This window comes from Typha latifolia, chromosome 2, assembly GCF_019914945.1.
Source record: "Typha latifolia isolate L0001 chromosome 2, TyphaL0001v2, whole genome shotgun sequence".
Lineage (NCBI taxonomy): Eukaryota > Viridiplantae > Streptophyta > Magnoliopsida > Poales > Typhaceae > Typha > Typha latifolia.
Window position 1 is genome coordinate 17,286,815 of NC_133087.1, and position 27,912 is coordinate 17,314,726.

General features: G+C 40.1%; 5 protein-coding genes across 16 annotated transcripts; 2 read left to right on the plus strand and 3 right to left on the minus strand.

Annotated features, from left to right (window-relative positions):
- Nucleotides 1–168: 168 nt before the first annotated feature.
- LOC140780908 (uncharacterized) lies at nt 169–3,664 on the plus strand. Its single transcript, XM_073126615.1, has 4 exons — nt 169–2,079; nt 2,170–2,321; nt 2,408–2,500; nt 3,363–3,664. Exon 1 carries the CDS (start codon nt 215–217, stop codon nt 1,763–1,765), a length of 1,551 nt encoding a protein of 516 aa, XP_072982716.1. The 5' UTR covers nt 169–214; the 3' UTR covers nt 1,766–2,079; nt 2,170–2,321; nt 2,408–2,500; nt 3,363–3,664.
- A 397-nt stretch (nt 3,665–4,061) lies between these two features.
- Nucleotides 4,062–10,864, minus strand: LOC140780912 (uncharacterized). 2 transcript variants are annotated; one of them, XR_012107595.1, is made up of 7 exons: nt 10,655–10,864; nt 10,459–10,575; nt 9,290–9,673; nt 7,477–7,616; nt 7,233–7,353; nt 5,858–6,078; nt 4,062–4,459 (listed from the first exon to the last, which is right to left on the minus strand). XR_012107595.1 is itself a non-coding variant. In XM_073126629.1 (7 exons), exons 1-7 carry the CDS (start codon nt 10,733–10,735, stop codon nt 4,346–4,348), a joined length of 1,098 nt encoding a protein of 365 aa, XP_072982730.1. In that variant the 5' UTR covers nt 10,736–10,845; the 3' UTR covers nt 4,062–4,345. The 2 variants fall into 2 exon arrangements, 1 of the variants encoding a protein (XP_072982730.1); XM_073126629.1 differs by having other exon boundaries at nt 5,858–5,998; nt 10,655–10,845.
- Nucleotides 10,865–11,094: 230 nt separating this feature from the next.
- On the plus strand, nt 11,095–12,133 carry LOC140780913 (agamous-like MADS-box protein AGL80). Its single transcript, XM_073126630.1, has one exon. It carries the CDS (start codon nt 11,267–11,269, stop codon nt 11,963–11,965), a length of 699 nt encoding a protein of 232 aa, XP_072982731.1. The 5' UTR covers nt 11,095–11,266; the 3' UTR covers nt 11,966–12,133.
- Nucleotides 12,134–12,645: 512 nt separating this feature from the next.
- Nucleotides 12,646–19,910, minus strand: LOC140780911 (hexokinase-3-like). The gene is made up of 9 exons (XM_073126628.1): nt 18,898–19,910; nt 17,387–17,537; nt 17,125–17,307; nt 15,676–15,750; nt 14,448–14,603; nt 14,254–14,352; nt 14,042–14,169; nt 13,202–13,283; nt 12,646–13,097 (listed from the first exon to the last, which is right to left on the minus strand). The coding sequence occupies exons 1-9, from the start codon at nt 19,167–19,169 to the stop codon at nt 12,744–12,746; spliced, it is 1,500 nt and encodes a 499-aa protein (XP_072982729.1). The 5' UTR covers nt 19,170–19,910; the 3' UTR covers nt 12,646–12,743.
- Nucleotides 19,911–20,934: 1,024 nt separating this feature from the next.
- LOC140780909 (pentatricopeptide repeat-containing protein At4g20740) lies at nt 20,935–27,723 on the minus strand. 11 transcript variants are annotated; one of them, XM_073126622.1, is made up of 8 exons: nt 25,380–27,723; nt 24,425–24,943; nt 24,226–24,340; nt 24,046–24,129; nt 23,847–23,961; nt 22,115–23,034; nt 21,778–21,989; nt 20,935–21,314 (listed from the first exon to the last, which is right to left on the minus strand). In XM_073126622.1, exon 1 carries the CDS (start codon nt 27,677–27,679, stop codon nt 25,409–25,411), a length of 2,271 nt encoding a protein of 756 aa, XP_072982723.1. In that variant the 5' UTR covers nt 27,680–27,723; the 3' UTR covers nt 20,935–21,314; nt 21,778–21,989; nt 22,115–23,034; nt 23,847–23,961; nt 24,046–24,129; nt 24,226–24,340; nt 24,425–24,943; nt 25,380–25,408. The 11 variants fall into 11 exon arrangements, with proteins under 11 accessions (XP_072982723.1, XP_072982721.1, XP_072982720.1 ...); XM_073126620.1 differs by having other exon boundaries at nt 21,755–21,989; nt 23,847–24,129; nt 24,226–24,676; nt 24,747–24,943; XM_073126619.1 differs by having other exon boundaries at nt 21,755–21,989; nt 23,847–24,129.
- Nucleotides 27,724–27,912: the final 189 nt, after the last annotated feature.

Below are 27,912 nucleotides of genomic sequence, written 5' to 3' on the forward strand. Positions count from 1 at the left end.
TTCAACCTAAAATTCTACTTTTTAAAAAAAAATAACAGAACTAGATTACTTGAAAAGTACCGCCCGGCTCCGGTAAATCTAATTTCTTATATCGGATCGGATCTGATAGACTTGGATTATACATAGTATCCGACCCGAAATAAAACCTCGTCCCAGACATTACCTTCTCCGCCCTTTAAACCCTAAAAGGCCTAAAACCTCACCTCCGCGCCAAATGCTCGTTTCATGGTGGAGAACTCGATCTGCCGCCATTAGAGCTTCTTCCACGGTCTCCTCTCCCCTCCTCAATCCCTTCTCTTCCACATCCATCACCGACCATCGAATCCAATCCTACTTAAACTCCGGAATGCTCGACGACGCCGTCTCCCTCCTCTCCCAATCCGTCGAATCAAACTCCCCTCCGCCTTCCGCTATCTCCTTTAACCTCGTACTCTCTTCTCTTAACCGGGCTCGCCGATTCGATTCTACGATCGAGCTTTGCGCCGTTATGTCTCGCGCTGGATTGCCTTCTGACGTCGTCACCTTCAACATCCTCATCAATTCCTACTGCGAATTGGGTCGTCTGGATCTTGCACGTGATGTTTTCGACAGAATGAGGCAGTGGAACTGTGCGCCGAATGTGGTCTCTTGCAATACTTTGATCAAGTGGTATAGTAGGAAAGGTCGGATCTTGGATGCGTTTGGCGTTCTGCGAGGGATGCTGGAGAATGGGCTGAGACCAAACAGCCGTACGTATTCGATTCTGATTGATTTTAGATGTGGTTCTTCGGATTCGGATTTGGGTCTGTGGTTGATTTGCGAGATGCTTCGAATTGGGTTGGTTCCGAGCGTGCCGGCTTACAATTGTGTTTTGGCTGGACTTAGTAAGGAAGGGAAAATGAAGATGGCAAAGAGCCTTTATTCAAGGATGGTCAAGTTGGGCGTCAGGGGAAATGTAGTCTCTTATACTGGTTTTCTTACTGGATTGTGTCGGGAGGGGAAGATGGTTGAAGCAAAATTGCTTTTTGATGAGATGTTGGAATTGGGTTGCGCACCAAATGTTGTGACGTACAGTGCGTTGATTCATGGATTTTGTTTGAGTGGGCAGCTTGAAGATGCCATGGGACTGATGCGAGAGATGGTCTGCGGCGGTCTCAGCCCAAATGTGGTAACATACACAGGAGTCATGTCAGGTCTATGTAGGGAAGGGAGAGTTGGAGAGGCTCTTGGGCTTCTAGAGGAGATGATGAGACAAGGATTAATACCTAATGAGTTTACATACAGTGCTTTGTTAGATGGATTATGTAAAGATCGGAGACTTGAGGAGGCAACACGGCTCTTTCACCAAATGGAAGAGAGAGGATTCCGAAATTTAGTCATTTCATTTAATATTTTAGTTAGTGGATTTTGCAGAGTAGGTAACATGGAAGAAGCTATGAAGCTTCTCCAGGAGATGAGAGTGAAAGGTCCCCTGCCAGATGTTATTACTTATAACACATTGATGGATGGTTTCTGTAAAATTGGAGAAGTTGAGGCTGCAAGGGAGTTAATGTGTGATATGCAATTGCAAGGCCTGAAACCAAATGTAGTTACCTACAATACTATATTGGCTGGATTAACAAGATTGGGAGATCTTGAACAGGTTATGCAACTAGTGGAAGAGATGGCTAATAAAGGAGTTGAGCTTGATGTCATCAGTTATAGTATAATTTCAGAAGGTATGCATAGATCAGTTAAGTGGCAAAACGCAGAGAATTTTCTGCAACAGAGCACGGGACCTGAGTGAATGTGATGATCCATTCATCTCTTCTTAGACCTTGAAACACTTCACAAGGATATGCAGCCAGATCAGTTTGCTTTAGTAGGATGGTACAAAGTCTCAGAAGAACGTAATGTCTATGATGGCATTCAGTATGTACCTTTATCAAAGATGAGACTAAGGAGCTGATGAGGTTGATGAGAGTCGCTGGATGTTCTCAAATCTGGATATCATGTGGCATTGCCTGTTTGAATACAGGAGATGGATGCTCGGTACCCAGAAATATTGAGATGGGAATCCTCCGCTTGCAGGACAGAAGGCTGATGAACGAGTCATGTTAGGTAGGACAAATGTTTATGAGATGGCTCAGTAACTAGAAATAATCTGTCATTGGAAACTTGGCATTTAAATCCTATACTTGTTCATTGCAGGATCAAAGCCACACAGGAGTCATGGCAGGTGGCATAAATGCTCTTAAATTTTATAAGTATGACTCTCAGCAATTTGGCAATTTAGTCATAGAAGAACAAAAGAGATGGTGTACTTATTGTTCTCTTTGCATGATTACAGCATAATTCAGTCGGTAAGAATTCAATCCTGATGCATTAGATCATAGTGGCCGTGGGATAATGATTAATTATGTTATATCTCTTATCCCCCCTCCTGCAGAGTTAAACCTCTTCCTAATCGTTATTGCATTCGTGAGAGGCATCTCAGATATGGTAGCATGAAGCTTTTGTTCAGATACGGTTGAAGCTACAGGTTGGTGCAAAGATGTGATTAATTAACTACTACTTAGTTCTTAGTTCTCAACTATTTCTAGATATTCCCTAATTCGTATCTGCACATAATACAAGAAGAAAATGTTGAATAGTTGAATTGTTATTTCATTTATCATGACATTTTGCACCAAAAGAACAGTATGTGAACATCATTACATTTGGATCCAAATGTGAGGTATGTGCTTTAAAGAATGAATAAGAGATCTTTTCTAATTTGTGAGTGTCATGGTGCAATGAATACATCACCATTTCATTGGTTTACATCATCAATGGGGATTTTGACATGTCTAATTAGCAATTTTATGTTTCTGTTTGACTCTTGTTCCATCCTGAATTAGGATGAACTGAAAAGTATTGTCAATCCATATATTATATGTTGTCCTTTTACCTTTGTTATTTTATCTATTGTCAAGGGTGTCTGTGAAGATTCAAAACTGCTCAAATTTTTAAAGCAGTAGGACTGGACCAAACTAAAATTGTGTACTAGAGTTTTATTTTCTGATTTGGACTAGACTAGGAACCACGATCGTGTGTGCATTAAACACTTGCATGTATTGAATTTTCAGCTAGTATGGCTGATTCCCAATCTGAACTTCCAAAAAGGACTGCCAATATGCATCGGTTTGATGGGCGGCCAATCCTAATTCCAAAACTAATTACTTTGAACCTGTAAATAGCTCCATTAATAAGGATCAATTTAACCCTCATGCAGGTGCTTCTTGGTGAAGATTCATTATCTGATTTTTAGTGGAAAATTTAATGATATTTTCCCTTCATGAACTACATCAACTTTAGGTTACACTGTCTGGAAACATGCGTCCACATTTGATCTTTTGATGCAGGTAGGATATGGGAATGATGCTGGGAGATGTAAATGTGCATACGTTTACATGACAGGAGACAAGAAGTGTGGCTCTTCTATTGCCTCAGCATGGACCAGCACAATTACTCTCTTCTTTGTGGCTGATCCATCTTTTATATGGGGACTATATAGCATTACACGCGTTGTAAGTTTTACTGTTGGGAAATAGTATAAATCATATCTCAAAAACAGAGGTAATATAATTATACTGATCTTTAAAATAATATATGATGATCTGAGCAAGTCCAATTCTGGACAAGAATACTGCACTTTTAAGAGGAATTTTTGGTTCAAGTTTGAGATCTAACTTGTTCTTCTTAAATAAGGGGAAATAGATCGACTGCAGTTAGAAAATTAGCATATACTCGTCAAAAGAATTTTGAGAGATTTGCACGCACTGTTCAGGGAAAATGTTCAACGTGGTTCGCAAATATTAAGGTTTATAACGATTGGAGCAGCACTATCCAAATAAAACCAATACAGAACCTAAACACCAGTGGTACTTAAAGACAACTCAAACCATTCTTTGTCGCGAACATTCCTCTCGTTTAATTAACAAAAGTCGCACTACAAAATATTAAAAAGCTTAACGTCAGTGTCCTAACAACTAATTATTCAGAAGAAACTAAATAGAGAATAAATAAGCTATATTTCTCAAAAGACAAAAAAGAGAGAGAGAGAAAAGAACAGAGAATAGATAAATTTTTATATGAGTACACAGATCCAGTGCATTTTATGTTAGTGGAGATAAGTTAATTGTGCATGATACCTTGCATTTTACAGTTCTGAGTTGCAAAATCTCAAATAAAGCCTACTCTAATAAGTATACAGTCCCGCATGGTATCAGACCTACAAGAACCACTTCAAAGAAGTCAAGATCTGCTTACTTCAAAGAAGTCAAGATCTGCTCTGAATTATTTGATTTGCATCAACGACGCAATGATTTTCTCTGCTTCCAAGTAATCACCCATGAGCAGTTCCTTCAAGCTCTTTGCCTTGTTTGGGAGAGGTCAGTTGCCTCAGATTGTACTTTGAGAGCTCTTTGTATCTTTCAACCACTCCCACTAAGCAAATAGTCTGCTTAATACATAACATAGAGTTATTATGGCCTCAACCAAAGATCACAAAACATCAGCTAAAGCTAGTTACTTTTATGATTGTCAAGTGAAGAATCATAATGTGCTCATTAGTCAAGAATGTTATGGTTATATAACCCAGAACATGCATGCTTGATAGTAGAAATACCACAAAGGGAAGCACTCAGTCAATCTTAAACACTCTGAATCAAAAACCAAGTCAAAAGATCACACAATCTATGTGGCATGCAAAAAAAAATGTGTGCATGGTCTCAGAATTCTAGCTAGCCAAACAATGCAAGAGAAGGATGAAGTGCAGGAATTGGTAATTTTTGGACTATATCAGATATCAAGTTACTGCAGAAGCAAGTGTTCAGAAAATTGAAGGCTTTCGCTATTCCAACAAAGTATATTCCTTGATCTCAAGTGCCTGCCAATATATAAGTATGTTCCGAATTCAAACATAATGAGTCATTGGCATCTCCAAGTGTGGTGCTTCAGTAACTCGGTTTCTAGTTTCCTACCACAAATGAGTAGGTTCCCATTGTACAATGTGGAGAAGTGAGGTAGTTACCAGAGGGAACATCAAAAGATGTTAGGCTTAAGATTTACCAGTTATTTCCAACACAATGCATCATGTTTAACTTTTCTAGCAACCTGAAAATGGAACATCGGAAAAAATACAGTTGTTGTTGGCTGTATGACGTACGCAACGTCTAGACATATACAAGTTCAAAGAGGAAGAAATCATCCTTAGTAATAAGGAAAAATGGACAGAAAATATGTTAGATAAATACTAGCTGCCCACCAAACACGGAGGGCTGCAGTACTTGCCGGCCGTGCCGAGAGAGAGAGAGAGAGAGAGAGAGAGAGTAGCAGTGCTTCACTTCTCGTCGTCGCCGCTTGCCGCCAACCTCGTTGTCGCGCGCGTGCCCGAGTTAGCTGATTGCTTCGACATGGATGCCCTAGCCCATCTGCAATTTAAGTTTTCATTTGACTCGACCCAACCCACTCAAGTCATCTTCCTCCTTGAGCCGGGGCTAGGGCATCCATGTTGGAGTGATTGGCATCTTCATCAGCGATCTCTGGCTCGCTTGCGGTGGGCGACGACAAGGGCAGCGGCAATAGTGAGCAGCGACAACAATGACGAAGAGTTAAGCGCTGCTATTGTGCCACGTACCAAAAGATGAGCTAACTAGTTGCATTCAATATTCATGTCATGTTAAGCAAGCAAAGCAGAATAAAAGAATAATGGATGTTAAGCAAACAAAGCATAAGAACAGGATTACAGTTTTGGTAGGAAAAACACTTGATTTGATCTCTACACTATCAATTTTAGTTATCCATAAATGAAGAAAATGTAGTATTCAGGTAAGATAAAAGGAGATGGGTAATTTACCTTCACAACCTGGACAATGATGGTCTTATCTGGGCTACTAAGATCAACTTTGTGTGGCTGTGGCACAGATTTTGCAACTGCATTTATTATCTTCATCCTATCAATCCCCGTATTTGCACGTGCTTCAAATAATACTGCAAACTGCATGTACAAGCATTTAGCTTAAAATTGGACAATGGCAATGATGCACCTTTTTGTTGCCGATCGTGATCTTCTGAATTCTGAGCAGCAAGTGGCAACATCTAAGTTTTAAAAAAAATTCCAAATTGAATGGCAACAAAATACTCTACACCTAGTTGTGCTCTATCTAAAATGTCCATGAAGGGTTAAAGCTTTGGCCAAAACTAACCAATTTGATGTCCTAGCCTTATTGCGCTCAGGTCATTGGTTAGGCATCAATGTTCAAAGGGGGATTAGCAGTCTCCTCCCTGTCTATTGGTACCAACAGGGCATGGTTAGACATTCATCAGTTTCTGCAGCTAAGTATGGGTTGTTTTGGCATTCCTGATTGAGTGGTCTTGACAAAGTTATTGTTAATTTTAGTCAATTCCAATGGTTTCAATGTACAGGGGCACACCTATTAAAAAGTGAAACGAATTTATATATTGACCTTCTAGGAAGTCTTTTTATTGGCAAAGAATTCCAGGAGCTCTAAAAGACGAGCAACAATTAAACATTTAACCTGTGCACCGAACTTCCATGCTACCTGTAGATTTTGTAAATAGCAGCAACAGAGATCTTTTAAAGGTCATATAACGAAACAACTCAAGTCACAAGCTTATACTTAATTTATAAAGTTATATGTCATCGCTTACCAAATTCAGCTGATATACTAATACTAAATATTATTCTGTTTGTGCTGAATAGTTATAGTAGAATGACATCATTCACATAGCAGGAATGATGTGAAAAAGGAAACATTTAACCGGTGCTTTTAAAAACTTTTCAATACTTTTGAGATCCTTTTGGTGGAACCTGAAAAAGGAAAACCATATGTAGGAAACTTCCTTCCTAACAGATAATCATTAAAGAGTTCCTTGAGATAAACTTCCTGATAGATAATATTGCAAACTCACATGGTGAATCTCAAAGTTGACAGGCTATCTTCATGATTTGATCCTTCTTTATGCCAAATCTTCAGCAGGATTTTAGAGAAACCTACCACAAATTAACTATAATACTATGTTCCAACTAAAGTGGGAGAAAATAATTTGGAGCAGAACATTGGAAATAAGTTCAATTAATCAGGCTAACGTTAGAAGCCTAGAAAGCTAACGTAGACTAGTAGATGATCCACAAAGATGTTCACAGCACCAGCAATTCTCGCTGCATAAAGAAACATGTCAACAGAAAAGCCAAAAGGACAAGACCATACCTTTTGCGGATTAGGAGCTTCATTAGGAAAGTGCTGATCAACAAGTGGCTTAATTGCTCTTGTTATTTCATCTTCCGATGCATAACATGTTACTTCAGCAGGTAAAACTCTCAATATAAATCTATAAAGCAAATATCCAATGCAGAAAAACATGAGTTACAAAAACCAATACCAACTGTTATTATAATCAACAAACCTTCAGGAAATCATAAAATCAAAATAAAATTATGGCATGAATGTAAACCTTGACATATGTTTACGAGTGGAAGCAGCTGAACTCATCATACGTTGTACTATGTCAGCAGGACCAGGGTCGCCAGCTCTTTTATGCATTTGGATACAGACCACACCATTACAACCCGAATCAAGGTTCACAAAATGCCTCTGTTTACAGTGCAAAAGTTTTGGTAAATTGAGAAACTATAACTAACATACAGTAAGGAAAATAAACAAAAAAATGATCCAAGGAGTTTGACAACCAAATCTAATTAATAACTAATAATTGCAAAGAATGTTTCTGAGAAATCCAGAAGTTGTGAAGCCTTCAAAGTTCAAAGGTCCATTTTAGCAGCTTTGAGGTTGTCGTAGACATAATCTGATGGATGATGAACAAAATGTGCTGAACCCTAAGTATTCAATTTAATTAGCTTATTATCCTCTAAAGGCTAATAACATCAAGTACAGAGTGCAGATATGTTTAACATTTTAAATCTCAACCTTTCCTGTTTAGCATAAATAGTGGATGAGGAGCAACAATGACCAAAAATTGCAGGACTTCACCGACAATGACTCATACCCTCCACCCTCTTCTCATTCCCCTTATAATTTCCACTACAATTATGAGACACTGCCAATATTTGGCCAGAAAAGAGTGAAACTGCTGCAAAAAGAATGGTTACCAAAGGTGTGCATACTTTTTCCCTTTTTATAATTTTTTTTCACATTTCCCCTTTAATCTTTTCCCTTTTTCTTTTCGCAACTATAGCAGGATAACACCCATGGTTATAATTAATGCCACCAGCACTTTATGATCAAGCAGAAATTCATAGCCTTATCATTCTCAATTCCTTTCACCGTAGCCTACTAGCCTCATTGTTTGAAGTTTCACGCGAGAAGGAACAGTAACAGCTGAAACTCAATGAAAACTAAAGCTGAAACCATCAAGATTTCTGATTTTGACATTTATTTTGGACCACAATTGACTAGATCCCTATTTCGGCCTAAAATATTCATTTTTTTAGGGGTCAAACTGAAACATGAATCTAGCCTCTTGCTGAACCAGTGAATCTAGTAGAGAGTAAATCAAAACATAGCAGGAACAAACACTAGGCGGATTGATATTTGTAAAACCAAGCATCTTCCTCCATATAGCACATGATAACTAGGGATTGACAATATCCTGCCTTAGCTGCACATAATCTATGGTGGAATAATAATTGTTGCAGCCATAAATTCTAAAATATTTTAAACCAAAATTAACAGAATGCTGAACAAGAAATTTCCTAACACCCTAATAGAGTAACAACAATCAGAATCCAATGAATCTGTCATGTCACCATCCAGGGCACTCATTCTCCAATCACTAAAATCCGCTAATCTATAAAGTATAAACGTGATACACCATAGGATAGACCGTTTAATGTATAACAAACAATAAAAATAGTTTATAAGCAAAAGTGCTACTTAAAAAGTATTACTACTAAATGATAGTTTAAGAGCATGTGTAACTAAAGCATGCAGGCAGGGCCTGTGAAAAACAGAAAGAATAAAATGTAAATATCACAAGCAAAAGTGCTACTTAAAAAGTATTACTACTAAATGATGGTTTAAGAGCATGTGTAACTTAAAGAAACCAATGAGACATATAGAGGGAAAGGCTAAAAGACAAGCCAGCATGGTTAAGCATGTGTATCATTGGTGCAATCTTCAACAAGATAAACAGAAAAGGGCCGACAATTCCAGCAAGCAAAGTTGCTATAAACATATTTTCTCATAACTGAAGTAGTAAAGATGCAACTAAATAAAGGTTTAGATTCACTGCAATAACTAAAACAAACCTTGTTCCTATCTTTTAACTCCTTGAGCTCATCTTTGATTAGATCATCAATATGTTTATCATCAGCTTTAGATTCTCCATGTTCACATTGTGATGGTCCTTTTTCTACTCGTTGCTTCTTCACTTGTAAGTTTTCACTTTCTTCACTATGTTTCCCAGTATCTGGTTCTGAAATTTGAGGGATGCAAGAATCTTCTTGCTGCTTTGTCTCCAGTACACCTTTATCTGCATGATTCTCAACCTCAAGTTCCTCTTTGACAGGAGCCTCATCCTCATCACTAGAAGAATCAGAATCCTTAAATTTAATTATTTTGTTTAACGGTTTATTAGGCGAATTCCTAGACTTTGCAGTCGAATTATTCCCATGCACTAGCTCATCATAGAACTGCAGATCAAAAGAACAAGAGGCTTCAACACAGTTTGTGTATTTTTTAAATGTAACTCATATGAAAAGAAAATTGAAAGATAGAAACATTGAGTTGCACGCTAACAAGAACACTTTGTTATATTGCTGAGTATGATAAATGTATGATGGAAGCACAGAGCTACGCAGTATCATGGTACTATAGATTCAGATAATACATAAGCTGGCAAATTCACCTTAAGTTTAATCAGTTAAAAAAGTACATAAAGGTCACTAATTTATCCTAAGTATTAGATGAGCACCACAAAATCGATAACAACACTAGTTAAAATTGTATAGCTTCATATAATCAAAAGGAACAGAAAAACAGAATCAACAAGAAAACATCAAATATGCAGTACCTGAGATATAGTTTGTAATAAAAGATAGCATATAACTAAATTAACTGAAATTTTCATCAAAATAAAGAGCAACATCACAAACATTAGCATGCATTAAGATTTCAAGGTAACTAATAAGATAAGATTCTTTCTCTCATCCTTGTCCACTACTCCCAGATGATAAAGCAGATAGATGGATAGATTCCAAAACATCCAATACCACAATCTGAGATGTCAATAAACTAAATCGAAAGAACAGATACTCACAGGATTGCAATTCATAAAAGAAGCAAGTATCCCCAAACCCACTAATGCTAGTTTAAAGATCCAAAAATACATCCCAAACTTAAGACAGTCGAACAAAATCCACATGGAAAAAACCTACAGAAAGGCAAATAATCTGGGAGGAGAAGATCAACAACGCACAGTATCGAGGAGATTAAGGGCTTCATTGGCCGCCTGGCGCTCTCTTCCACCGTCGCACGTGAGGAAGAATCCCTCCACTCCAGGTCGCAATGGGTACAAACCCTTCTTGACGGGCTTCTACTCCCAAACCCAAGGAAGCGCGAATTAGTTCAAGGAAATCAAACGATAAAGAACTCCGAGAGGAAGAGAAATTTACCCCATGGGGAAGATACCTCCTCTTCCTCCCCTTACCGGCGTTGTTGGTGTTGTTGGTATTGGGTTTGTTCTCGGCGGCCATGGATTTGATCTCAAACCTCTAGCTTTCTCGAAGGGCTCACTCTTAGAACTAGCAATAGTGTGCCTCTCTGTTTCAAAGTTCAAGAAAGCGTGGGCTTAATGGGCCCAGCCCAGACTCGGCCTGATTTGGCCCACGGATACCCCTAATTTATAGGTCATTTTTTTAGCGTGTATACCCCCATTAAAATTGATATTTGTATATAAAATATATATTAAATTTGTATAATACAACAGTAACACCCTACCAATTTTTTAAAAAATAATAATAAATTGCAAATGGTGGAATAATAATATCATTAAAGAGATATGGTTGGATTGTCCCTAATTATAATAATGGAGGCGCATATGGCATATATGGATCGTAATTTATATTGTCAAATATCAATCGAATCCTCCATTGGAGATTTCTTACCTTAAATTGCATGATCTCCAATCCCTACCATCACTCTGCAATTACACCATCTCTCTTCCGTCTATATAGATTTAATTTTTCCTTTGTTGCAGATGAACAACCATCCCATCCATTCATCTGATGGCCAGGAAGAAGGTGAACCTTGCATGGATCGCCAACGACTCGACGAGGAGGGCGACCTTCAAGAAGCGCAAGAAGGGGCTCATGAAGAAGGCCAGCGAGCTCGCGACGCTCTGTGACGTCAAGGCGTGCGTGGTGGTGTACGGGCCGCAGGAGCCGCACCCGGAGGTGTGGCCGTCGCTTCCCGAGGCGACGCGTGTGCTGGCGCGGTTTAAGAGCATGCCGGAGATGGAGCAGTGCAAGAAGATGATGAACCAGGAAGGGTTCCTCCGGCAGCGGGTGGGGAAGATCCAGGAGCAGCTCCGGAAGCAGGAGCGCGAGAACCGAGAGATGGAGACGACGTTGCTCATGTACGAGGGCCTCGCCGGGAGGAGCCTCCATGATGTAGGCATCGAGGAGGCGACGAGCCTGGCGTGGATGGTGGAGATGAAGGCGAAGGTGGTGCACGACAGGATCGAGATGCTCAAGGCGCAGATGGCGTCGAACCATGCGGCGGCGGAGATGGCGATGGTCGTGAAGGAGAAGACTCCCCTTGAGGCTGCCATGGAGGCGTTGCAGAGGCAGAGCAACAGCTGGTTCGCCGACATGACTAACGCTAATGACAACGTGATGTTTGGTAGCAATGATGGTGGTGTGGATGACATAATGCAGCCTTACATAGAGAATGCATGGCTTGATCCTTTCTTCCCCTTGAACTAGGGGTTTCTTTTTAATAGATTAACTGTGAGTTAGTCTGAGAATAAATTTAGAACGTGGGTTGAGTCCTCTCTTTTTTTCTTTTTTCTTTTTTTTTTTTAATTTTTTCTTTTTTACTTCCTGTATATAAGCCATCAATAAATTAAAGTTTGAGATACATGCATGCTTTCATTTCGTGTGTGTATAGAGAGTAAATTTTAAATTACCCCTAATCTCCAGTTTTGTACAAAATTATACCACTCGCTTAACTTTTATTGATTTAGCTCATTTTGATTTAGACTAATCTAAAATTATTCTCTTTTTAATTCAAACTTAAAGAAAGTTTAATAAAATTAAAAGTTATTAGATTTTGTCTCATATTCTTCTTCCTTAAATTAGAATTACGCAAGCCTCGGAAGAAGCATTCTGTTTCTATTAGGTATAAACAATAAAAAGGTAACGATTCTATGCCAATTTAAAACTAGATAAAAGGGATAAAGTGACACAAATAAAAGATGAATTGATGTCCTATCTAATAATAAATTGTTGCTCTGTATAGGGTAATTGCACAATTAAGATTTAACCTGCAGGGTAATTTTAATGCCGGAAAAAGGATTTACCTGAATGCCGTTTAGAGGGTCAATATGGTACAATAAATATTCCTCCAGGACTGCACAATATTGTCCATGTAGACAGATGAAATATCTGCACAAACACCAGCTTTTTATATGATAAATTAACAATCGTTCATCTTTTTTTACATTTTGCACAGAGAGATACACGTATATATCTATATGAATCCTTATCTATCAGAAGAATATGCTGCAGCAAGGAGAGCAGCTCCGTTCCCGGATCCATCCTCGGAGACCCTGAGAATCACATTTTGAGCAACATCCTCGCCCAAGATTTCAACTAAGGCTTCATTCAGATACTCCCTGAAGATAGAGTAGCTGACGTAGAGCCCTCCCTCTATTGCCATGACTGTTCTCCTAGGCCTGCTCTTTGTCTTTCCACTGTTGCCGCCGCCGCTTCCATCTCGTCCAATTTTCTTCAATATTCCAACTATACCTGCTGCAACCAGTCGAGCAGCTCTTCGGGTTACTATATCACATACTCTTACAATGAGCTTTCGAGCTTTCAAAGAAGTATCTGACATCTGAAAGAGCAGTCGATGAGAAACGCAACAAATCTTGCTCAGGTTAGCCATGTATGCAAAAGAATAAAGAAAGTAGATCATGATTTTAAGAAATGAATTATTACCTGTAAATTTTCCTCCAGGATTCCTCTGACCTGGCTCAAATCAGGGGAATTGTCCTCATGCATGGCAGCCATCAAGGGAGTACTGGAATATTATGTAAGAAGTTGAGTATGGACATGTTACACAAGGTAGTGGTGGTACTTTGCCTAAAACAGATCATTTTGAAGTATCCTAAATTACATAAATGGTAAAAGTTGATGAACTGAACCCATAATAGCTCAGAGATAAACTATATTTCCTGTCTCTAAAATCTATCAAATAATCTGGTAATTAATTTGTTTGTCACTAGTCAAGTATCAATTTAAGCTACTTCCTTTTAGGAGCTCTCTGTAAGTTAGTTTAGGAAAAGGAAATGGAACTTGTGATCTGCCAAATTGCCAGTAAAGATGACAGTGTACAGCTGTCTCTACAACATTAGAATAGCATTATCTGTTCTAAAATTTAGAAATGCAACCACCACTAGTACAAAAACTTCCCGATTGAAATGTATGAACATAGAAAAGGTCTTTTACTTCACAAAATCTTAAAGTTTAGAATATAATTAACTATGTTTATTCTCCTAACATGTGAAGCTATTTCCTAGGTGAGCAAAATATAACCAGAAACCAGTTTGTCCCGGTCTTATCACAGAAGTAAAATGACAACTATTCATACACCTTTTATTGTTATAGGTACCTTAAACGGTATACAGATGATTACACGCATGCCATTCAATGTAGTGAAGAATAAAGATAATAAGATTCAGAACGAAGCAAAATGCCATACAAAAATAATTCTGAACCTCCTTTCATTGTCCAGTATGGAATCAAAGCACATGATAGCTAATAGCAGAAGTCACCTACCTTAAAGAAAAGGGTACAGATAAATTTTGGGTAGCATCTCCAAAAATATCCGATTCATGTGCGACTCTGAGAAGCACTGTTCTTGCAATTTCACCCAAATACATTCCAGAGATCATTTTCTCAAAACCCTATAGCAAATAATTTAGGTAACATTTTTCGCATCAGACCCAAGCAGATAATCTATAGAAAAGGGTAAGCTGGAGAAGTCTCACCTGATCATTAGGATTTGGACTCTCATCATCTAGAGCAATATCATATGAAGTTCTTGGTAAATGTGATGACCAGAAGTTCCCCCATTCCATGTTGACAACCTAACAATCAGAACATTGAACATTGTAAAAGGAATATATAAGCGCAACATGCAATCGCACAAAGCAAGTAAATATTATTCAAAACACAGATATACCATGAATCCAGAATTTGTATAAAGGCCTTGACACTTGATAATTGCATCAACACGTTCAACATAGCAAGCATTGGTGCCCGTTCCTATAATCACGGCAGCCACAGTGTCCTGATCATAATAATGACCAAGAGCTAACGTGCCCACAGTATCATTTACCTGGATAACGAGACAGAGAAGTGAAATTCATAAATAATTGGCTTGCTAACAGATCAAACCCCAACAAATTTGAACAGGGCAAAGAGGATGTTGGTATTGTTGGCACAAAAATGTATTGAGTGTTGTAGACGTAATCATAAACTGGTAGCTTCAAAATGCAGCATAAGAAAAGGGAAGGGGACCCAGAAGCAGTTAGTGAGCAAGAGATCCACTGCAACATAATCTATACCTATCCTCCGTGTAATAAGTTATTGTTTCACACTAAAGACATCTCAATTAGGCAATAGCTTAAATGCATGCCGTGTACAGAATTTCAATTATAAAAGCCTACTACAAATACCGTATGAGTAAGTTACTGCATTATGAGAAATGGAATCTATAGTACAGTCCTCCTCACAACATCAAATATTTGATGATTTAGTCAATTCCCTTCCACTTATTCCATGTTGTTTCAAGTATACTACTGTTGTCACTTTCATCTGTTTAGCTTTCATCTTGCTACAGCCTTCTCAAAAAACTTAAGCATATCTTCTCAGTTGGTGTTATAAGGTTGCAATACTAATGCATGCATATGCTAGACTTTTGATACAAGACCTGTTTGATACATCACAAATGAAGAAAAGATAAATCTAGTTCCGGCAATAACTGTAACATATGACCTAAGATAATTAGAAGTACTGAGACGAAAAAAAAGGTAAATAAGAAAGAAACTGGAAGCCTATGAGAACCAATATTTTAGTTGTTATAAGAGGAAAAAGCAATCATCAGGCATATCATGGCAAAATCACTTCCAATCCTTCTAAGGCATGAAATGTCTCGGTCCACTTATTCACAGCTCCACTAAAGCATAATGCAGATGCAAACATACAACTAAGATGCACTCTTTTTAGAGATTACAATTATGTATTTGGCGTGTGCAGATGCACAATACATATGCAAACATTTGAGGCAAAGAAGTTATATAGTGGGTATCTAAGGCAAAGATATCAAAAGCAATTGCTTAGGAATCAAGAATATTCCTTAAAACACCAGTATTCTTAAGCTACAAGAACCAGCGGAAACTAAAACATACCAAGACGGCCACCTGCATAGTCAGTCCTCTCTTAGTGATGGCTTCCTGCAAAAGGTGGGCAACATCCTGTCCAACCTAAAGTTTCAAAGTTGACGTTAATTACTTACATGAAATTGCAAGAAAGCCTACTATTCATTTGACCACTAAGAAAACGGTATGCCATCCGCAGAATAATTTAAGTTATACAACAGGACTGACAGAAAGCATTACAACAACAATAAAAGTATGACATCCATGTAGATATTGAACCAAATTAGAAATTCCCATGGAAGGGCAAAAAAGTTACATGCCAACGGCAAGCATTACGAAAACATAACAGAATCAAGATTTAAGGCCTTTTTCAGGCTTTCAGCCTCAGCAAATTCTGATTGGGTATATGTATTCTTTCCTCCATTGATCTTTCTTTACTGTTAGAGCTTATAATATGATTTTAACTACTACAATTCGTAGGCTATAGTTGATACTAAAAGCATTTCTCTGTCACTAAAACAAATAGTTCTATACACATGATGGACACATCATTTAAACACTGAGGCCAAATGGAAGTTAGCAACATGATGCAGAAATCTGTACACATTTTGCAAGTCTGACAAATTTTTCAAAAAGATAACATTGTTATCTGTTAATTTAAAAACATAGATGGAATAACAACCTGTAGGTTATTCCCTCACGCATACAATTTCCAAAACAAACATATCAGAAAATCTATGGTTGAATATCAAATATAGCAAGCAGAGCCTGGCCAATATAACCACTAGACAAAATTTAGAATGTTTTTATTAAAAAACGATTACCAACTTCATCTTACATTAATCCCCATTAGCTCACAGTAACTGGTGCATAAGATGAAAATTGCAGCAGGTATGAAAAAGAACAAGGCAAAGAGTGGAGATCTTCTAACATGCAGGAAGTCAATAATATGCATTTACTGAAATGTAAGAGGCTACAAGTTTAACTTGGGGTGTCATGGCCAAACTTAATCCCATATGCAATGAGTGCTTGAAGCAATCACCTGAGCAAACTTGCCTGAACCTGGCCTGTGCAACCTAGGCCCAAGTTTAGGAGAAAATCCCCGATGGTTCGCATTATTCAACCCATAGTCCAATGATTCATTTTTACTGATCAACCCAACACAAGCTGCCTCAGATTGCTTTATAAGCCTAGGAGTTCTGGGCCAGCTTAGCCAGAAGGACCATTTAGTCAGAAGAGAATAATTTTTTGCATATACATAAATTAATTTTGGTTTGCAGTTTGCATTAACATAATTTGAACTATTCTATTGGAGTAATAGTTAATAATCTACATTGAAACAGACAGTTAGCCCTAGAAGTATACATAACATTATGAAGAAACAGCACATAATTTTGTGGGAGACAAACTGGAGGAGGGAAAAGGTCAAAAGGAAAAACAGGAACATGAACTGATCAACAGAAGAGGAATAGGGCTTACAGCATCTTCGATTGAGAATCCTTTAGTCCACTTGATAAGAGCACCGGAAGAAACAGAAATCTGTCTAATGGGAAAAGAAAATGTAAAGCCAAGAGCCCTTCCGTCATCTTTCTTTTGTTGAAAACCATCATTCTCCCTTTCAACAAAGTCTTTCAGCGTCAACGCAATAAAATCAAAAAGATTCTGCAAAAAAGAAAATAAATCAAATTTACAAATTATTTTTACTGTAAACTAGCAAGTGAAATATGGAACTATCATTAACCTCGCTTGTGCCGTTCATCAGTTCTTGAGGAACAGGTTGGCTTTCAACTTGATGATTCAAGATCCTAGAACTTTTTCCTCCAAGCTGAACCCGCAAGACTCTAAAATTAGTTCCTCCTAGATCAAGGGCATAATAAATGCCTTCTTCATTCCTGTTAGAAAGATGAATATAGTGAAACAAAATAAAATAATCAGCAATAAGAGACACTTCATTGAAAATATAAAGAATGACATAAATATAACCAAACAATAAAACCAATAAGTGAATAGTGATATTACCAACCAATTGCTAATGACTTTAGAAGAACATATAATGGTAAATTATAGCCTGCACAACTAGGTAGATCATCTCCCCCCTCCCTGCTAGAAAGAGTATACTATCACAAGATTAAGCAGCTCTTCATAGGGAAGTCAATTTAGGAAGAATTAATATCCTCTTAAAGATTGCTCAAACCTGATCTACACTCAGTGCTTGAGATTTCCCCATAGATTAACTTGAGGATTCCATTCATCAGTTAGCTGAGCCTTCAGCATCAATGACACCCAACTTCGACATATTAGCTCACTCATATCTATCCCTAGTGTGCTTTTCCCCAAAGCTTGCCAGTTTGGCAGGAGCTAGTATGAGATGCATCTAGTATGAAACAAATCTGTTGGTGGCATTAAGTTATCCTTCAGTTGACTGGCAAATCTTGGAGAAACTCTCCAGTTGTCAAACAATGGGCTCGTTGCTTACCACAGAGAAACATAAATGTGGACAAGATATGTCCGCATCTTAGCATCGTTTTGAAAGATCTCCTTAAAAGTTAAAATGCTGCATATTCTTCTTTAACGGATTCTTCTTTCTTAAGTATACGAGAGAACAAAATCAATTATGTTGTTGGCTAACACAACAACTAGCATGATGCCGTCTGCCATTGTTTAGCTTAAATCCGAAACCTATAGTATCTACTTGCTCTTCTAGCTCATCTGCAGACGATACGTGAGGAAGATATTTATGGACCTGGTTCTTCCTTCTAATTACAGGTCCATAATCCAATAATAGCGAACATAAAGATGACGAAAGTAAACCATCTCATCAGTTTTTCAATATAGGGATTTGAACTCATGAGCTCTTGGTTGTTCGACAAAGGATCTAACCACTATGCACCACTTCAATATTTAAAAGCAACTACTAGTTAGAAAGAGCCTTGAAGAAAAAACTATATTTTGAAACACAGTGGCATAATCCATTTTGGAACCAAGACATCTAACTGTTGGAAACAAGTACTGAGGCATCCAAAATAGGGAGAAAAAAAAATATAAGAAAGTAACAACACACCAAACCCGATACTAATTTCCAACAACATAAGGACCCAGACAGAATTAATCCTAATCCAAAACCTCACAACACCAAATAAACAAAGAAACCCATAGAAATCCAAGTAACCACCACTAATAACGAAATAATATGCACACAACAAAAGAAGAAGAAGAAGAAGAAAAAGAAGAAGAAGATAAAAGCGTTTATACCCGTCCGGAAGCGCATCAACGTAGGTGAGCAGCATCTTGAGCTTGCTCCCACCATCCGACGCCAATCCGGCGTGCATCTCTACCGCCATGGCATCCACCACCTGCCTCAACCTACCCACCGGAGTATCGCATCCCTCCTCGAACTCCCTCACCACCTCCACCGCCCGCCACCACCGCCTCCGGCTCCTCGCCCGTTTGCCCACCAGCGCCGCCGCGATCGCACACGTCAGCACAGCGCACCCCACCGCCACCCCGAACCCCACTCTCCCCATCCCACTGGCCTTTCCACCTACCTCTCCATCGGAACCCTAACCCCAGCCCTAAGCGGCGGGGAAACACAAAAGGCCCTCGCCGCCGACCAAGTGGTCGACAAAAAGCTTCAAAGAGAATGGAACAGAGAAAGCGAAGACGAGAAAGCGAGAGAGAAGAGGAGAGAAGGAGAAGGGAGAGAGGAAAAAGTTAAAAAGAGGGGGGGTGTATTTATCACTAAACTAAATATAGTATTTTTAAGTTAGCGTTGGACAGCAAAGTGGCGTGCGTGCCGGGTGGTGGCCTCCTTTTGAAAAAAAATAAAAATTACGTGAATGACGGATTTACCCCTGAATCAATCGCAGAATGACGGATTCGGACGTCAAGGTGGGGAGGAGAGTGGGTTTGACTTATGTCGGTTTAATAGGAGAGGGGCGGATAGCGACGGCGGTATACTTAAAGTAGTTTAAGCACTCACCCTTGGATTTGTGGTTATTTACGAAGATGGCGCCACATTAATAGCTACACTGACGGCATTAGTCAGCACTTTGACTGGGACCACGTGGGAGAATTACACGAGGTCGTTATCCAACGGTAGATATGATATCATGCCTTTCATTTTAAAAAAATTTGAAATTTTACTTTTAAAATATTTCCATGATTTTTGTCAGCTGATAGCCACCCACAGGTTTAACTAAAAACAAAAACATATGAGTAAATTAAAATCTAATCAAAGCATAGAGGACTAAAATATAATTATAGTTTAACAAGTGATAAGAAAAAAATAAGTTAAATGAATCGTATTTCTTTTTATATGGATAACAAACAACTAAAAAGTATAAATTGCAACGGTCGCTATAGTGTATACGTAATCGTAATGCTGTCATGCGTGACATAATTGCTCAAAGTCATGCCATATTGTTTGTTAAATAGCATGAGTGGAGTAATCATACACATGATGTTATGAGATCCTTTTATATCTTATTTTACAGGTAGATGAGCATGCAAGAGATTGCTATCAAACCATCCACATTCCTCACATCAATAGGGTGGTCCCATTTCTACTTGTTAAATGAAGATATTAATTAATGCGTTTAGAAGAATAAAAAAATATCTCTCCCTTCCTAATGTTCTTAGTCTCATACTGACAACAAACTTTTTTTTTCTGAAAATAATAATAATAATAATAATAATAATATTTTGGGTATTATGAGAAAGGGGGAGGGGCAAAAGGGGGAATGTGAGAGTAGGAGTGTGTGTGTGGGTGTGAGGTACAGCAGAACGCGGCTACAGTTGTGGACAAAAAACAAACAAAAACGAGGGGAGGGGGGGGATGCGAACGGCGACGGGAGCTGCGTATTCGAGCGGCCGTACGAAAATCCAGCTGTTCTCTCGCGAGTTCCAGCTAAGCACCTTCCCAACTCACGCCTCGATTGCACCCCCACTGCCCCCAAACACACCCCCACTAGTAAAAATTGCTTACCAAAACGAACAGCACCAACAACTACCCAGTTTTTATTAGGTACACAATATTTATTAGTGATAATTACCCACATTATATCCCAACATTTCCTTTTTATTATCATCTACAGTTCGGCCCTCGACGTTTGTTTTTATTGCTTGAAGAATAGGCACCTTAGTTTTAAGAGGCCCATTTGGAAAAAAGAAAAGAAAAGATTCTTTGGATTTTAATATTAGTAAAATTGAATGAGTTCATTTTTTTTGGGGGGGGGGGGGTTATATTTTTTTTATAATGAAGTACGCATATTTATCAGAGAGTATTAGAGCTAAAAAAGAAATGGTCAGGCTCTTCTCTTTTAAAAACTAATTATTAGCGAGATGGAAATTTGCTGACCTTGGTGGCTTTCATTTGATGCAGCGAAGAAGCCGTTGGGTTGGAGGCGTGGAACTCGTTTCCTCCTCGTGGTGGATGGAGGCTGCTGGAGGCGTGATCGGAAGAAGATCGTACGGCTCTGATCTGCGCGAGCTGGCACACGGGAAGGGGGAGGGGGGTTGGTGGTGGTCCACCGATGCCAACACCAAGTGATGGCCAATGCGATGCATTATTTTGTCGGTGCGACGCTGTGGGTGTGGGTGTGGGTGTGGGTGTGGGTGTGTGATCCAAAGTACAAGCCAGCGGTTTCGTACTCTCGCCACCCTTTTTCTCTCTGTCGAGATTTATATTTAATTATTTATACATTTAATAATGTCACATTAAAAGATAGAGAAAAGCTATTCTGAGGAATGGAAAAATATAACAATGTAAATCGTAGGAGATAATTTGTAATTTTTATTCTAATTTTCTTTTATCACTAAAGGCTCGGTCTCTCATGTATAGGTTGGAGGAAAAGATATGCATATATAGTGTTAGGGACATGGATTATTGGAAATTGGAAAACGAGAAGAAAGGAATGGAGAGTGACCAGTGACCGGACAATTCAATGTTAATATGTCATCAAACACATGGTCGATCACATGGAGCGGACAAAGAGGAGGATTGTTGGCTAATTAGTCGAGGAGAAATTAAGCAAGATGGATGGAGAAAAAGGTGAATCCATTCACAATATATTGAGAAGAAGAAGAGTGGAAGGTGAGGGGACCCAAGTACCTCCTTGTCCATAGTAAACACACCTTGTCGTCATGCTGCGATCTCTAATCTGCGCATGCGCCTCCCTTTCCTATGTGTCACTGCTCACTGGTCATTGGTCACCACCACCTTTCTAACTCGTCCATTGCCACCAATTTTTGCTTCCACTTCCACTTCCACTTCCATTCCTAAAAGTTTGGCTACCATTATTTGGCTGGTACTTAAACCACACCTTTATGCCCTCCAATTTGTCGTCCTGATGTGATAATTAAAAGCATTCTTAAACTTACCATCCAAATATAACCCTGCCTTGTTTATGATCGAGACATCTGGTTAGAATATATGCTTAGGCTAATCAAAAGTACTCGTTGGCAAATTTACCTGCAAAATAATTAAAATGGAAAAGAAGACCCAGGCCTGACCCAGTATTTGGAGTGAGATTTGAGGTCCGGCCCACGTAGGGCCGGTTCTGCCTTAGCGGATTCAAATGGGTCTTGTTCGGATCCGAAACGCGGAAAGAGCCGGGGAAAGGTAATCGGATAAGCAAACGACGGAGGATTCTTATTCCACCCTTCTTCTCTGCCCGAAACCATGGCGACGAGTCTTCTCTCACTCGCTCCCGCACCCAATTCTCCTCCCCCGCATCTCACCGCCAAGATACCCACTTCGCCTTCCTCCTTCCCCACGCAGCTCTCCGCCGCTGTTGCTCTTCCTCGTCTTCTTAGTACCCGCAGTGGAAGTAGAAGAGACCGCCGAGTCTTGGTAAGGGCAGGTCCACCGAGTACTAATAGCCTTATCCTCGCTTTTGTTCTTCCGCTCTCTCTTCTCGGAGGGACCATCTTTGCCGCCGCCCGCATCGCCGATCGACTGGACGAGCAGTATCTCGAGGAGGTAGAGAGTTTTAGCATAGCACACAACCTGTTTGTTATATGTCCTCGATGAGCTCGTTCTAAGAAATGCCGTGTTTTTATCTGTGAAGCTTGCGATGAACAAATTGATCATGGAGGAGAACGAAGCGGCGGGCGAGCGCGGCGAAGGAGACGAAGAAGGAAAGGATGTCGAGGAGAGGAGGGAAGTGGCTGCTGCTGCTCCACGTGCTCGAAGCAGGCCCAGGCGAGAAGTATAAACAAAGATCGCATTTTGGAACTCTTTTTATTTTGAAACACTTCGGCTGTAATCTAGGCCTTTGTTTACACTTGTAACATGATCGAAACAATGCATCAATTGCTTCTTTTGATAGAGAAAAGATTGTTTCTTCAATCTAGGCTTCATAGGAATGCATCTTCCTTCTTTCAAGTAGCCTGTTTCAGAAGCAGCAAGAGAAGAGTAAGATGGCATCCAACAAACAATTTGAAAGGACCATGAGAAAGCCATTGCATAACAGAGAAGAGATAGGTTACAGATGCCATGCATGTATGCCACGACTGGGGCGTTTCTCAAATAGAGTAAGGTTTGGACATCTGTAACTAGTTGTCAACTTTCATTCTTGAAACATTTGACAACATACAGGTGGAAAGAATGCCCCGTAATGTCTACAATAACAAAAAAAAATAGTGCACAGGAAGGAGTAGGGCAGATAACACAAAATAATAATGCAAGAGTAACAACTTATTAGCCAATGAACAAAAGGGAAATTATTAAGAATACAGATGCTTATTTCCAGAAATAATTAATGGAATGCCTAACAATAGCATCTCCATTAGTTGTAATGGCAACAGTGAGATGACTCTCAAGTTTCCACAAGCCACAACTGCTACTGAAGATCTAACAGCAGCATAAGTAGAATTCCTTACAAGAGCTGCACATGAATAGCTAAAGTTCAATATCATGAAGTAATTGAATTTTATGCACGCTGCTGTTTTTAGATTGCGTAAGGAAATAGCAAAAGATGCAGTAACTTGCGCCCCCTCTAGATGTCAGCAAGTCATAAAGCACAGAAACTTGAATTGGTAATCGAAGATAGGCTTTTTAATGATCTTTGCAGCTCCTAGAATGCAAGAATATAGAAGCAAGAAAAGATCAGAATTCACTTGTGACTTATATAGCTAGTAAAGAAAAACAGGCTTAACCCAGAAACATCAAGAAAAGCAGTAATTTGCACAGCTCTGCTCACCTTTAAACTAATGAAGATGAGGATAATCTCGTCTGGCAAGTCAGGTGGCCGCTGAGCAAGGCTATTGTAATGAGCACCCTCAGGCATATAGCTTTTGAATGACAATTACATTGCACTGCAATCACAAGAAACCCAGATATTGGTGTCTCTTCTACGATGAAAGAAAAGTGGTTATTGTTATGAAGATGGGGATAATCACATCTGGCAAGTCAGGTGACCGCTAAGCAAGGTTATTGTAATGAGCACCCTCAGGCATATAGCTTTTGAATGACAATTACACGCACTGCAATCACAAGAAACCCAGATATTGGTGTCTCTCCTATGACGAAAGAAAAGTGGTTATTGTTATGAAGATGGGGATAATCACAGCTCTGCTCACCTTTAAACTAATGAAGATGAGGATAATCTCGTCTGGCAAGTCAGGTGGCCGCTGAGCAAGGCTATTGTAATGAGCACCCTCAGGCATATAGCTTTTGAATGACAATTACATTGCACTGCAATCACAAGAAACCCAGATATTGGTGTCTCTTCTACGATGAAAGAAAAGTGGTTATTGTTATGAAGATGGGGATAATCACATCTGGCAAGTCAGGTGACCGCTAAGCAAGGTTATTGTAATGAGCACCCTCAGGCATATAGCTTTTGAATGACAATTACACGCACTGCAATCACAAGAAACCCAGATATTGGTGTCTCCCCTATGACGAAAGAACAGTGGTTATTGTTATGAAGATGGGGATAATCACATCTGGCAAGTCAGGTGGCCGCTAAGCAAGGCTATTGTAATGAGCACCCTCAGGCATATATCTTTTGAATGGCAATTACACGCACTGCAATCACAAGAAAACAAATGGAATCAAGTCTGCTCTTCTACTACTAGTCTGCTGTGCAGATATTTACTTTTGACACTGCACAGAGAAAGCAGACTCCAGTTTAAGTTATGCCACAGAAACAATAGCTCTTAGGCCAAATATTCCTCGACGAGAGATGCTTCTGCACATGGTTCAACTAGCCTAATTGACTTCCCCAAACGTAAAAACTCATTGATTGAAAATGTGGCACTTCCAAGTTCCAATCTTTATGGGTAGTGCATGTATCTGTAGTTAAACAAAATGGAACCTCCATTATCATTCCATGGACACTTGAACGGGTACATGACAGAGCAAAGTAATATGGTGAGATATAAATGTATACAGTGTGCAGTTGATAACTTCACTTTGCAGATAATGCATCAGTACAACAATCGGATTAAGAAGATAATTATTGGTATCCATCTCCAACTCTGATTTTTCTCCATAGATATAAATATTTGCATCATCAGAAATATATATTTAACATTTCATATTCAGAAAATGTAGAACAAATAAAAAAGTGTTTCAGAGAACATAAATAATATGGATATATTTTAGTTATTTTCTGTTGAGAAGAGACTATCATCAATTGATGGTGGTCTAAATTACAAGGACTGCAACTACTGTTCCATCACAACTATGTAAAGACTTAATTTGCAGTGATTGAAAGAACAGGATGTACCCGAATTTCATTTTTTCCTCAGAACATGGTCAATCAAGGTTGGTCGTCCACTTCAATTTTGATTCAAGGCCAAAAAACTTCAACCCAGAGATTACTAAGCCAGCAGTTACCTTCTTCAAATGCTCATTTAGAATTTCCTCATAAACAATAAAATTTGCTTCTGTAAGAAGACTCCGATCTCTCATTACTGCAAACACTTTTCTTGCTTCTTCTGAACTTGCATATTTACAGAAACCATGGATGACAGCACAGTATATGATATCTTCCAGTGGATAACCTAGTTCAATCATCTCTTCTAATACATCAATGACTTTCTCTGGTCTTTTTGATCTACAAACATTGAGAATAGTCAATGTGTACTTGAATTCCATAGGCCCATTTGTTACATTGCCAAGGCAATCCTTAACAAGAGTGATAGCTGCATTAACCTCCCCAATCTTGCTGAGCCCTTTCACAAGCGAGCAATAGGCTGAAACACTAGGTGCCCAGGACATCTTCATCATAGAATTATAGCACGAGCATGCCTCTCTAACATCTCCCTTATCCACAAAGCAACGGATTATATGACTGTATGTGCTCGAATCTGGCTGGAAATCTTTCGAGCCTTTCATTTCATCGAACAGTGAGAGTGCCTTCTTCACCTCCTTGATCTTGTGAAAGCTCTCAATGAGAATGTTGTAGATTCCAACACTACAGTACCCTTTCCCTTTCAATGCCTCAAACACCCTCAAAGCCTTACTTTCCCTCCCTTCCTTTCCCAAGAAGAACGTGAAGAAGTCTGACAGGTGATCGATAACTGGTAAATTCAATCCAACCAACAGATCGACCAAATGGAAGAACTTGTTCATCTCACTCACATCAGCATAAGAAGCCAGCAATGGCGTCACAGTCTGCAAGCTAGGGATGAGCTCCTCCTGAACTACAATTTGGAAGAGCTTACAAGCTTTTTCGGCCCTACCAATGCTGCACAATCCTCCAATCAGCGCATTGTATATCCCCAAATCCGCTCGGTAGCCATCGTCCACCATCTCCTTCAACAGCTCGCATCCCTCTCCTACCTTCCCTTCTGCTACAAATCCTTCCACCAGTGCTCCGTACACCGACCGGTCAATCAAGAACTTCTTCTCCTTCATCTCCCTAAACAATTCCCTCCCTTTTTCCACCCTCCCAACCTTGCACAGACCCGACACCATCGTCGCATAAGCCATTACATCCGCCACAACACCATCCCTCCTCATCTCCTCCCACACCTTCAAGCACCCATCCATATCCCCCTTCAAAGACATCACCTTGACCATCGCGGTGTACGCAAACACATCAGGCCGGCACACTTCAGTCCTCATCCGGCCCAAAAGCTCAAGCAGGGGCTCAATCCGCCCAGCGCGGCAGAGGCCCTTGGCGAGAATAGTGAAGGTGATAGGTTCCTCCTTGACCCCATCAGCTCGGAGATCATCGTAAACTGAGAGGGCGAGGTCGATATGCCCGCCACGGATCAACGAATCAAGAATGCGATTATAGAGGAAGACTCTGGGCCGGATGTTGAACTCGGATCGCATCCGGCGGTAGACTTGGAAGAGGCGGAGGGGGCGGTTTGATTCGGAGTGGAGGCGGACGAGGACGTCGAGCTGCTTCTCAGAGACGGTCTTCCCGTGGGCGCGCATGAGGTCAGGGAGTTGATCAACGGCGGCAGGGAGCCGGGAGAGGGAGAGAGAGAATGCTAGGGCGTGGAAGGAGGTGAAGGAATGGCGGAAGCGCTTCTGCTTGCCGGACCAGAGGAAGAAGGGGAGGGAGAGGGAAGGGGGGAGAGCAGGGCGTGAGCGGAGGACTTCCGAGACGAGGGAGGAGGGAACACGGCGGAGCTTGGAGAGGTCGGAGATGACGGCGGGACCCCAGCGGCGGTGGCGGCGGAGGGAGGAGAGAACGAAGCGGGCGAGGGGGGAGAGCCGGCGGTCGGAGGAGGGAAGGGAGGGAGGAGAAGAGGAGGAGGAGGGAGAGGAGGAGGAGGAGGGAGAGGTAGGAGAGGAGGAGTCCCAGTCACGGAAGTCAATGGAGGGACGGAGAAGACGGCGATCGGAGAGGAGGGAGGCGGCGGCGGCGGAGGGGAGGGTTTTGCGGTTGGAGAAGAAGCCACCTCGGACAACGGGGCGGTTTTGGGATGGCGCACGGTGGCCGTAGTAGAAATAGGGCTTCGGCTTCCGGGGAGGGGAGTCAGATGGGATATCGGAAATTGTAGATGCCCCCATTGGCTTCTCTCTCTCGCTCAAACTGATGAGAGTTACTTGTAAGGGAGCAATAAGCATTAGTTGGATATTTGTTGATTTCAGTTCATATGAGAAGAGCTTGACACAATCGAATTCTTATTTGGGTCCTTCATAGATATACATTGTATATTTGTCTAACTTATACATGATTAGTCGTGAACACACACAAAGTACCAAAGCACCCATAAGAACGATTCAGCGAGTTATCTGATCTTGAAATCAACCATACTTCTATTCCAACAGTTGAAATACATAATATACCTTTAACTTTT